The following is a 12,983-nucleotide window of genomic DNA, read 5'->3' as shown; positions in this document are numbered from 1 at the left end:
CACAGCCTCCCACATCGTGCCCTCAGGAGGGAAGTGCTACAATTACCATTTTTCTTCTGAGGCGAGAACAATTGAGGTCATCCAGTAACAGGCAGCATCCTGGTGTCTCAACCACGCAAGCCTGATCACTAGAAAGATGATTTGGAGGAAGTAAGCCAGTGTTAAGAAAGCTGTCACAGCACACTCGGGCAGAACCAGCAAACACCGAGGAGCGCAGATACAACACAAACCAACTGACCAGCAAAGCCTGCCTATGGGTGAACATTCTGCAGGTTCCTGCAACACAAGAGACTCTTCCCCATCAATTTTTGCAATTATTGCAATTACTGCTCCAGACTTTTTTGGGGGGACTGGAATGGAACCACAGCTTCCAAAGGCAGAATCAAAGGCAAGTTAGTTACTTCCATACTATTTTGTTTCCACGGAGAACAAGAAAGTTGCACCCCCTACAATCTTGTAATGCAACTGTATCACCACTGCCAGCCAAGCTATTGGAAGCTCAATGCTGCCCTCAGCAGAGCCAACAAACTACTACACGTAGGATCTGACCCCTGAATTGAGCACTGTTGCCGATTTACAGATGAAAGTCCGTCTCCGCTCCTCACAGCTGTATTGACAAGCCAGAGATAAAAGTGGCTAATTAAAAAAAAGTCACATTATTTCACTTTCAGAGGGCACAGAGCACAGGGCCACCTCCTGTGCTGGGGAGCTCGCCTGCAGCTCCAGTAGCTCTGCAAACGCTTCCTCCGGCTGCCGAGCAAGCGAGCGGTGACTCACCAAACCGAAGCGCCTACCAGCAAACCAAGCTGCCCGGACTGCTGGCTTTTCAGCAGAGATAACTCAAACAAGTCAACGTGTATTGTTTTAGAATCCATATCTCATTTTAATTAAGACTAGACACTTCCACCTAGCTTCAAACTGTAATCACAGCCAAGCCTATTAGGGCAGACAGCGGCGCGCTGCTCGACACGAGGTGTGGCCGGCAGCTCTCCTCCACCCACGCAGGGATCTGTGTCTCCTGCAGCTCCTGCCAGCGCTGTCCCCACTGCGGGTTCGCGCCCAAGCGTAGCCGGCCAGGCTGCAAGGCCCGGATCTGCTCTCATTAGCGACTCATTTACGTGTCACCCGTGCTGGGCGGGGGAGAAGAATCCTCTGGTTTGTGGTTAGCTCCTGCCCTCCAAACACACTGGAGGATGTACCCGTCCTCTGGCTGCACAGGGGAAATGGGACACGGGAGAGCTTTCTGGAGGGCCTGTGCAGTTTTGTAAAAGAGCTGTTACACCAAAGAAAAAGCTGCCTATGAAACTCCATCTATACAGCCCCCCAAAACAGCCACCCCAGATTTAAAGCAATGTGATGCTGTCACACCTGTTTTATGAAGGACATCACTCAACTACTCGTATAGTGGCAGCTGAGGTCACTCTCAGCACCAAGACTTTCAAAAGATAATGGCCTTAAACATAAATCTTGCAGACCTCCTTAAAACTACCAGCCGAGTTGTGCAAAGCCACAGACACTTACTGGCTGTACTTGCATTCACTTCCCAGACTCTGAGAAGGAACAGGAAGCAACTCGCTGAGTTGCACCAAGTGCCACAAGGAATCAGGAATATTATTGCTCAATTACAACTTCTTTTAAACAGCATGAGAAATCAGACTCGGTGACCAACCCACTTGTCACCTCTTGAAGCAGACCAGTCCTGACGTGTTGGCTGCCTGTCAGAACAGGGTGTGCTTCACCCCCAGCCCCTCGCCAAGGTTAAAGGAAGCAGAAATTTCATCCAATATCACTTGGAAGGATACTCTGCCTTTCTTCTCTGTCATTTTCCTCTCAAGACAGAAACTACTCCTCCACCACAGTGAAGGAAGTGTGAGCAGGAAGAAGAAACAGCATTGCAACCTACCTTCAAGATAAGATGAAGGCTGTTTTAGCTGGAGGAGGGGTGGTGAGCATGCTAGGTGGTTTTGTCTGTTGACACATCACTGAGGACTGCAAGTACTAAGGTAGCATGTTTTTCTAAAGTATAAATCACATTCTACATTAACACATGGGTTTAGTTACAAATGCGATATTAAAGGTCAGTACCACGGCTGTAAGTGGTAAGGAAGATGTGCTTTTTGTTACAGGGCCCGGATGACAATCAGCGACTTGGCAAACTCAAGGCTTTTCCTGAGCATTTAATTGTTATCAAGTTGCTCTGGGCACTCTCCGCTGGAAGGTTTTCTAGAAAAATCTTCTGCTTCTCCTGAGGCAGAGCTCCAAGAGCACTCACTCTGCTAGAATGGTGGAAAGATGCCAGTTCTGGATTATTATGGTAGAGAGCAGCTACAGAAACACTGCAAGGTGCTGTCAGGACTCACAGCTGTGTTCACACACACAGCCTGTAGGAAAAATAAGAACATTAAAGACTTGGACAAGAAAAACGCAGATACTTCTTTTGAACAAACCTTCATCCTACTGGCCTGTGAGGAGGGGCACCATCGCTGCTCTGATGTCACTGTGCTTAAAATAACCAGCAAAATAAAATAAATAGCAGATTGTCACTTCAGCCCACTTTACAAGAAACTGAACACAGACTACTCACCCCAGTTTGGTAATACAGGTATCTATTTTATTAAAAAAGTTACAAACAGGTGGACTGTAGGGTTGTCTTACAAAATGACAAGAATGAATTCTACTGGAAAAAAACTTTTTACAAAGCATTATAGGTAATTGTTCCATTTTTGCACTTGTTATTCCAGATTTCACCTATCACTGATAAAGATACAGTACATTAGATACATGATGTTAGGTTACATTTTTATTTGTAGAGCCCTACTGCAGTGATTTGAACAACTCCTAAACAGATGCCATAGTAAAGACAATACATATTGCATTTATTATTAGCCTCTTACTCTAATAAGCAACTTCACATGCAATCTATTGAGGAAGCCTAAAATAACTTTTGGTCCCTTTTTCCCCCCACAGTGTGCTGAAGAAACCATCTCTCATTTTCCCAGTCCTGTCACTCTAAGCTAGTTCAAGTTTTTTAAGCTTTTTTTTCTTATTTTTTTCTTTTTTTTTTCGTTTTTTCATGCTGAGGTCAATGATAATGAACACTGATTTGATAACTACCCATAGGAATGAACCACTGATTCATATTAACCAACTTCTCCCCCCCTCAGACAAAGGAAAACTAAGATCTTTTATGGATTACTTTTATTTCCTATTACTTCCTTACAACCTACGAAAAAGATCAACAACCACCACTTAAAAAGAAAAATCTACTTTGAATGCAAGGTTTGGTTTAATTCTGAGATTAAAGTGCAAACCTAAGTATTAGCCTCAGCCTGCTTATGAAATTTGTACAAACAAGGGGGGGGAAAAAATTCAAGTAACCCCACAGGGAAAATAAAATAAAATTAAAAAATCAGGTGTTTCGCTACCCAAGCAGAAAACCTGGTGTCCTCTTCTTTGAAGGATTCAAATTCAACACTGAATGTAGACTCAGAATCTTTATTTCTGCTAACACTGTAAAGTCAGCCTGCATTATTAACAATAAAACACATTAATGTTGAGATACTGTACCGGTGATCTTTTATTGTTTAGAATGCCATCATCCACAATACAATTCATAAGTTCGAAACTGCTTAACCTCATATATCCATCACTGCTTTTACTGGAGCTTTTCTCAAAGTTATTTAGCTATTACAGGGAAAGAATGTACAATTCTAGAAGCATGTTCAAATGACTAAAGCTGGGCTCCTAAAAACCTAGAACTTTGGTGCAGTAGGTGAGCTGCAGTTATTAAATTTCTGCAAAAAAAATTACACATTTTAAACCACTGCTAGAAAAATCTCTCATGTATGCAACATGTTAATAAAACTGAACAAAAAGATTTCATCTGTTCTTTGTACATTTTCATTCTGCTCTTTATACCTGTGTTATTGTTAAAATTTTCAAGTATTCAGAGAAAATGTCGATCAGGTAAACAATAAGGAAGGCAATGGCTGTTCAAAGCACACTTGCAGTTAGTATCACTGAAACCTGGTGCTTTTCCCCTTGTTACACCAACTTGTCTCTAATATTAAACTTGTTTATCGGGAAAAAAAAATAACTAAAAAGCAATTTGTGACAGTGCAAGAAAAACTTTAACAAATATTGCTTTAAAATATTATTCAGAAAGACAAACATTAGGAAGTATAAAATGTAAAGTGATCTTATTTGCATTAGATTTACATGTGCAGAGGTCTACTAAGATGTCTCTTAATGTGCCAGGCAAAGCTGAGCTGACTGACGAGGCCAACAGCCCATTTTGAAGGATAAATTATCCCTTTTCAAGGCATAAAGAAGCTATTTGTAAACAAGCAAGTTTAGAAACTCAGTAGAAGGAAAAGTGTGCTGCCATGTTTCAATGCTACAATTGTAATTCTTGATTAAATGAGTTTAAGAAACCCATGATTGCAAGAAAAGAAACATCAGCTGGAGACTTTACATCCCATTCCAGGTAATCCCTATTGCCAAATCAGACCAGTTACAAACCCAATATCACAGCTGCATTTGCCAAGAAAAGGGATACTACATCCATACAACAGAGGTGCCTTCAGTATCTTTTCATGACACTGTCACACGTAAACAAAAAGTCTCAAAGAATGTCCAAGTACATTGTAGGAGAAAACTTTGCAAACAGAAATAAGCACTGATGCGAGGTAATATACAGAAGTAACCATTTGTTTAAGGCTCAATTTATTCTCCATTAAAACTCTCTTCTTTTAAAAGGCATTGAGTAGGTAATACTGAGTTTAAGTATTTAATAAATACAAGTTCAGAAATTGATTAAAGAAATCAATTAAAATATTAAAAATGAACTCTTGCATATTAGCCATTATATGAACTTAGAAAGCTATAAAAGGACTGATAGATAAAGAACAGATTTTTAAACTTATGGTAAACATGCTAAGCATTCTGATTAAGGTGTGTGGATCCTGGAGGCCACCAACCTTATGCACTTAGATGTATGGCAATGTGCTGTAATAGAGACAGGTTTACCAAGGCTCAGCTCTGCAACCTGGGCTGAAAGTTCTCCAAAGCAGCATCTGTGCACGTTTCCTCTGAGTTTTATCTGCAATTTAAACAAAATAACTAATGAAAGCCATGTTCAATACACATTCAAAGCAAACTCAGCTTCTCCCACAGCGTGGAACAGCTGGTTTTCCATGGTGCGCTCCAAAGCCTCGCTCCAAAGCAGCATTGTTGAAATTCTCCTCCTCTAATTCTGGTGATACAAGAGGTAAGCAGGTAACAACTCATTGCTATGAACTTTGTAACACCTGCCCCTGTGGGATACCGAATTGCTTCTGAAGATATGAAATACTTAGGAAATTTAATTTCTCCTGTACAGAAACACATACAGTAGGCTTTGCATTGGTGGTGAGCAGGCACTACAGCACCCACTAACATGAAGCGATGGCCTTTTGCACAAGTTCTGGGAACAGGCAGGTGAGCCAAGTAATCAGTTCTGATATCTGAGTTCTCAGCAGCCAGATCCTCTAAGTTACTACTAAAAAATCCCCTTAGCATTCATCAGATTTAGCCCCAGCAGGGACAGAACTGTAAGCCTCTGTACTCAATCAAGCACACTCATAAGTAGTCACCAATGTGACAAATACATCCTGTGAAGTGCAAGCAAGTTATCAGAAATACAAAGATTTATCTGCAGATATATCCTAACAGCTTCTGCCGAAGCTCAGTCTGTAGAAGTCTGTCCTACATACATGTATGCTTGCACTTCACTGAAGCTTGACACTTGGCCTTCCAGGGATTTTGATGAGTCTTCTCAATTCTTGAAGTAATTCCTTCATAGGAGTCAGGTCCTTACATTACCTACTGCACCATTTCTTTTCAGCTGTTGATTTGCTCTCAATTAACAGTTTGTCACTACAGAGTGCTCCAACAGTCAGGGTTTCCCTACTTGCCTAACAGGTCACCCCCAACATTTGGGAGCAGTACTCCTGTACTGACAGGAGCCAATAGCCAGGTTTTGCTTGCCTGTTTGTTTTCCAGCTAACAGTAGTTCTCACCCACTCTGGTGATCATGTGTCCCACCACACAGCATTTTAAACAGGGGGGGTTCCTGCCCTGTCCAAACAGCAAACACTTAACTTTTAACAGGGATGGATTAGACCCACTTAAGAGGTGTTTTGTTTTTTCTTAGCGCACAGAAAAGGCAAACCATTTACAGTGCAGCTTCTCATCCTGCACGAGTTGGATGGATCCCAAAACTTCACCTAAATCCAGTATCCAGTGCTGTGGCCAGCAAAGAACTGCTGGGGATAGTAAGAATAGAGAAAGCAAGTAATGGTATTTTCCTCCACATGCTCTTTCAGTGTCCTTGTACTTGCAGGCTAGGGACCTCTTGATTCAGATTTGTAATCTTTCTATTTAACTTGCGCTTAGTTACTACAATTAGCACCGTATAGTACCTTATCCGCTTTTGCCTGCCCATGAAATTTCTATAGCACTCTCTAACTCTATTCTCTTCTGTGACTAGGCAGGAAAGAGGGGGGTGTTAAACAATCTAGTGTGATAAATTTGGCTGTGCTGCACAGCCACACAGACCAGAAGACAATATACTTTCAGCTTTTATCCCTAAAGCAGAGTACACTTCCTTCAAAGTGTGCTTCTATCAGTTATTCATGAATGAAGGGGATAGAAATCACTAATCAGCATCAGCCTTTTGCCGCAATACTAAGGTGTTCCCACAGCGATCAGTACCTCTGCAGAAAACTTAACACACCAGCACTGTAAGAGGTGCCATATTTTAAAGAAGATTTAAAATACAAACCACTGTCATGTTGAGAATTCAAGAGAAATACTAGAGCAAGGAACAGAGAGCAGCTACGGGAAATCTCACATCTCTGAATGCAATAATGAGGTGACAGGAGCTCACTGCAGAAGCAGGAAAGGGAAGAGGGGGAAACAGGATGCAAGAACAACACACATTTTTAAAAGGAACTATGGGGTATCCTGGTTATGTAGTTATGTTCCATCCTTCATTTCACCCAAGGCGGCTGACTGGAACAGTAATTTAAGCAAGTGCTGCTAAAACATGTCATGAAAGAACCAATACAACATCATACTTGACAGATAGGTTGAGGTGTCAGTACCAAAAAAGAGATAAGTGGTACTTGTTAGTTAGAACTGACACTGAAACAGCCTTAGATAAAATCAGGTCCAGCATATCATACACCTCTCCGCTGGGTTTCTCCATCAGAACTGCAGAGACTCAAACTGTTGTACTTAATTCATTCTGAACTAACTAACCTAAAGACTCCTGCTTGACATGGACTGGTCACAGAACTCAGAGATGGTGAAGATCATGCCAGGACAGAGCTATAGTTTAAGCTCACTTCCTACACACAGCTTTTCAGACAGTTGGTTCCACTTCCTCAGTTTCACTTTACCTGGGAGGGGTCACTGCTAAAGCAGATGTTTGAGAAGCAGCAATTGTTCCTGGATCACAGATAAGCAGAAGAATTACAAAGCTGGTTGAAGCTATCACAGGAGACCATCAGCAGGTCTCCTACATTAGAGCACATCAGACAGAAATTATCAAGCAGTAAAGGCTTGTCATAACATTAATGAGAACCTACACCTACTCAATCAAAGAACAAGAATAAAATGGGAGCATGGAAGAAGAAAAGATACCAAAAGTGTGAGGCTGAAATGAAAGATATGGAGGACGAAGGCTGTGAAGAGCAAGGACCAAAAATAAGAAAAGATTTTGCAGACATGGTGAGATCTGGACTGAACAGGAAACTGCTTAGGCAGGAAAGTTTGGCACAGATGATGAGATTGCACTGTGCAGAAGCAGCATCTCCTAGAAGCATTAAGTATTTTGCTGCTAGAAGCTTGATGTAACACTATGAGCTAGGCAGAATGAAGGAGATGAAATCTATATCACCTCAATTTCACCTTTAAGATTAAAGTTGATATTTAATGCTAAATCCAGGGGCAGACAGGTTACAAAAAAGCCTCCCTTAGAAATATCCCCTTCTGAATGTATACATTTTATGGACAGAAGGCCTGATTTTGCCAGAGTGGAAAACAGCAACCTGCACAAGATGAACCACTAGTAACCCAGGGGACTGCCACAAGCTTTGGCGTGATACATCAAGTCCACATTCTTGTTTGTGAAGCTGACTTAGAAACAGCCAAAACATTACACTGCTATACTATATAATTCAAGATATTAACCCTGCATCGCTCCATTAAAAAAGCAGTAATTCATCTGGTCTGCTCCTTCCTACAATCTGCATGTGTTACGGATTGACTGAGGAAGGACTTGGTGTATTTTTCTCTGCTCCAATACAAGCAGTTTGCTCACCTTTCAGCAAGCACACACCTCTTACGTGGTGACAGCAGCCTTTCCTTATTTCGCGGAACTGGAGATAAAAACATTGTGTATTATCTTCAGTATGACACTGCTAGGGTCATGAGTATCTAAAATTTTACATTCACAAAGCACTTGATAACAATATCAAAGACAAGCTTTGAGACTTCACTCTCTGACCTTGCACTCAAGATTAAAGAGGTAACATGGTCCAAAGCTTCCGGTAATAAACTATTTTCCCTCTAGTCACTCAGACACAAAAAGCTCCTTTGACTTGAGCAAGAGCTACTAATGTGGCAGTTGGAGCCAAAGCCTCAATCAGTGCAGCTCTCAAGAGTTCCTTCCCCCAAATTTCCATGTCCTCCCTCATCCCTGCACTTGCCCTCAGAGATCACATCGAGCTGTTCGCCAAGAGAGATCCAACAGACAACTGAAGGTCTGATGGACCGGCTGGCTGCACACAGAGCATACACAGAGGAGCCCCTGTCATGGATTCAAGCCGATGGTAAAACCAGACCTGCAACGGCTACAGGCAAAAACAAGAACAGAAGGGTCCAGAACTGCCTTGCACAGGAATGACAGCGCCGCTGCACGCAGGGGAGGAGCAGATGCATTTACACCATCAGGTGAAAAAGGTACTGACAACAACCACCAAGCGTGCGAAGGGCCAAGAGCAGCTATCCTTGCGGAAAAAATAAAAACGAAAGCAATGCCCACGACAGGGGAAGGTTTATAGATGCCCCTCTCAACATTCCACTCTTGCCACACCTCTGATGAGTCACACGGAGAGGAAACAGTCGGGCACTGGGATGCCATTTTATAGTGTGTTCTCTGGTCTGGAAATTTCACTTGAAAAGCTCTTTGCACATGCCCTTGACTAGTACACATGGGCTTCAAGCTACTCCTCACAACTCAGGGTGGTTCTCTTTTAAATTTCTTCCACTGAAATGTACTCGAAGTACATTCAGTTTCTGTACCATAGATTTTTTTTTTTAATATAAGCTCAAAGTCTTCTTAGCAAAACTATTAGGAAACTCGGTCACAATAATCCCATCGAACTCCGAAGTAATTCCCATTACTTGAAAATAATTCAGATACCAACTACAACCAAGAATGAAACCCACTGCAACATCACAAAACATCATTAAGGATAATGCAACGTCATATACGCAATGACACTCAAAATAGGTGCTGATGAGATAACCTGTCTCGTAAAATTGCTGCAACTAAATGTAGCGTTCCCTGACTAACCCTACTGAAGTAATGCGACAAATCCATTTGACTCGAGTAATCATGTGCAACCAAATGCACAAGCTTCTATCTCTTTTGGAGGAAGGCTACCTCCAGGTTAGACTCCTTAATTTCAGACTCCCTGTCACGCTTTATCTGCTTAATTAAACAGCACGACTATGCACCTCAATTAGTTATGACTGCTCCACCAACCTGCTCTGTATGGCCATGATTGAGGTTTTTCTTAATTTCTCTCACTGGACGACGCAAGTTGTACAACACTGATCTTGTTTTTCAGGCAGGGAGGCATAGTTCATTTGCCTGACGATCTCCGCAAACAGTTCATCCACCATTGTTTTGCTCTTGGCTGATGTCTCCATGAAGGGACAGCCCCACTCCTGAGCCAGGGCTCTGCCTTCTGCAGATAAGACCTCCCTCTCCGACTCCAGATCCACTTTATTCCCCACTAGGATCAGGGGAACTTTCTCGTATCTCTTCACCCGGACAATCTGGTCCCTCATCGGCTTGATGTCCTGATCAAACAATCCAATTGGTTAGTATGGGTAAATAATCACATGAAATTACTACATAACCACATTTTAATAACCCTCACATGCAACTGAACATTCAAAATACATCAGAAGCCTTCTTCAATTCATGCAGATCTAGAACTCAGAGGAAGTTCACTATTCATTTTTAACAAAAGATTATTAGTTTTACATAAATGCATACATATTTTATAAAATGCATGCATATATACAAACAGAAAGTGACTTCTGTATTCTAAGAGAGAGTTTTGCTTCAGCTAGAGAAAGACGCAGCAGAGCTGCTTTGAAAGCTGACTGCAGTTTTCTGAAAAAAAAATATCTGAAGTCGAATGACCTGTACCATTACACCATCATTTAGGAAGCTTGTGTTTAGTTTACAGCTTGAGAAAGCTTGTAATTTAAATGAAGTCTTCTCACTTCTGGAATGCTTAGAATAATTTATTGTGAAGACATTTAATCACATGTAAGTAATCAAATTAGATACTGTAAAGAGATTTTATTACCTAGAGATGCATTTATTCAAGTCTGAGCTAACACTGGGAGTTTACACTTGGAAGTCTGAGTCAGCCTCCTCTGCCCCCTGACCGTTTTGAGTTACTATCAGCACTACTAAGTTCTACAAATTCTTGCATAGTTCTGAGACACAGCAAATTAAGCATTTGAAGTTACCACTGTGTAAAAGAACTGCAGAGAGTTGTTACACCTACAAGCTGCAGAGTAAACATGCCATGGACAGACGAAAATCATTAAATATCAGCAGGGTGGACTACTGACTGTATGTCCATTCCTTGAATAATGGGGACTTGCTGGTCCCCAAAATAAGTGAAAACAAGGGGAGAAGCATCCCAATGTCATTGCTGTTGTTTTCCAAATAAAGTATGTCTTCAGCTTGCACATGGGCTATTTCGAGGCCTCTGCTCAGATAAAGCTTAGCCTTCAGCAGAAGCAAACATACTGCTTCAGTGGGGGTGTGCAAGGTTTTGCCAAGTAGCTGGAATACAATCAACTCAGCAACTGAAGCCAATGTAGTAGTTGCATGCAGTGCGCTGCATGCAGTGCTGCTAAATCCACTTATTCCCCATAAATAAAGCCCCATTTCTAGAGGCATCTTGGATGAGTTACTGGCTAAGATATTTCAAATTTTTGGAGAGTTTTAATAGTAGAAATGAAATCCAGACCGAAAAATTATCACATATGACTTGCTTTTTCTCTCCAGTACACCACCTTCTCTGTGAAAACATCGAGATTATGCTGGACAGGAATATATCTGAGGGGAAGAAGGTGCAAAATAGCAGCTTACTTAACAAGTCACAACTGCAGAACAATAAGACTCTCTTCAAGACCAACTGAAGAAATAGGCCTTTCAATAAGGAGGGGGGGGATGGGGAAGAAAAGAAAAGAAAAAAAAAAAGAGGAAGTCTCGGTTTTAATATAGAGTGATTTCTTCATAAAGTGGGATTGCCAAAAGATTTCTATGCGGGAAATGTGAGTGGGTCATTGTTTTCCAACACTGCATGGGATTTAACAGGGTGGTACCCTAACAAGTACCAGCAAAGCAAGGAGCTTCCCCCTCGGGCTGGTAAATGTGCCTTCGAGCAGGGCATTTTCCCTTTGGCCCCTTCAGAGATAGAGCGCTTACACCCGCACATGGCTGACCCTAAACCTTCCTCCTCGGCCCAGCGCCTTCCCCAGGGCAGGAACGGCTCTGAGGAGGGTCCAGCCGCCTCCCCACCGGGTTACCTGGAAGGACTGCTGGTTGACCAGGCTGTAGACGAGGATGAAGCCTTGGCCGTTTTTGATGTAGAGATCGCGCATGGAGGCGAACTGCTCGGTCCCCGCAGTGTCCAGGATCTCCAGCACCGACGGGGACGAGTCCACCTCGATCTCCTTGCGGTAGAAGTCCTCGATGGTGGGATCGTACTTCTCGATGAAGGTCCCGGTGACGAACTGCACCGTCAGGGCGGACTTCCCCACCCCCCCGCTGCCCAGCACCACCACCTTGTACTCCCGCATCGGGCCCCACAGCCGCTCGCCGCTCCCCCGCCGGGCCCGCCGCCGCCGCGGCCCGGGCCTAGGGCAGGCGGCAGCGCGGCCCTCGCATAGCCCCGGCCCGCCTGAGGAGAAGGGCGAGGCCCCGCTGCTCCCGCGCCGGCCTGAGGGGGAGAGACAGCCGTTAGGGCCCAGACAGCCCCAGCCCAGCCCCGCCGCCGCCCGCCGCCCCGCTCCGCTCCTTACCGCCGCGCTTCACTCCATCCCGCCGCGCCTCCGCCGCGGGAACCGCCCGGCAGCGGCCGCCCCCGCCCGGAAGGGTTACGCTGCGGCACCCGGAGGCGCGCCCCTCCCTGCCGCGCTCCCCGGTCCCTTCCGGCGCGGAGCTGCGGCCGGGCCCCGCCCCGCGGCGTGCTGCGTCACCGCCCTGCGCAGATGGAGGGGACGGGTTTGAGTGAGGCACCGAGACGGCCCCGCCGCCTCCGGCATGGGGACGGCTTTTCGCGTGGCACCTGCCCGGCCGCGAGCGGGACCCGCCCCAAGATGGCGGCCGCGGCGGGCGGTCGCCGAGCTGTGTGGGGGCGCGGGGTATCCCCTCCCGCCAGCACCGGCCGGTCGGGCCCGATCCCGCCGCGGGCTGCGGGGCCGAGCTGCCCCCAGCGTCTAAATCATTCTTAGTCACAGCAGAGGTTCTATTTTAAAGGTGGTTTTCTTCGAGGAGCGCGGTGGCCGACTCCCCCTCGGTGCTCAGCAGAAGCTGATTTTGGGGAGGGCAGGGCCCCGCCGGGGTGCCTGCTGGTGATACCGTAAAATCGGCAAATAAACTCTTAAAACCACGTTTTTGG

The 12,983-nt window shown here is 44.5% G+C and overlaps 1 protein-coding gene across 1 annotated transcript; it reads right to left on the bottom strand.

Moving 5' to 3' along the window:
* Positions 1 to 2,589: 2,589 nt before the first annotated feature.
* On the bottom strand, positions 2,590 to 12,556 carry RAP2C (RAP2C, member of RAS oncogene family). Its single transcript, XM_065077640.1, has 4 exons — positions 12,385 to 12,556; positions 11,890 to 12,302; positions 9,815 to 10,134; positions 2,590 to 5,101 (listed from the first exon to the last, which is right to left on the bottom strand). Exons 2-3 carry the CDS (start codon positions 12,160 to 12,162, stop codon positions 9,856 to 9,858), a joined length of 552 nt encoding a protein of 183 aa, XP_064933712.1. The 5' UTR covers positions 12,163 to 12,302; positions 12,385 to 12,556; the 3' UTR covers positions 2,590 to 5,101; positions 9,815 to 9,855.
* Positions 12,557 to 12,983: the final 427 nt, after the last annotated feature.

This window comes from Columba livia, chromosome 12 (genome assembly GCF_036013475.1).
Source record: "Columba livia isolate bColLiv1 breed racing homer chromosome 12, bColLiv1.pat.W.v2, whole genome shotgun sequence".
Lineage (NCBI taxonomy): Eukaryota > Metazoa > Chordata > Aves > Columbiformes > Columbidae > Columba > Columba livia.
This window is presented reverse-complemented; position numbering and strand designations above follow the sequence as displayed.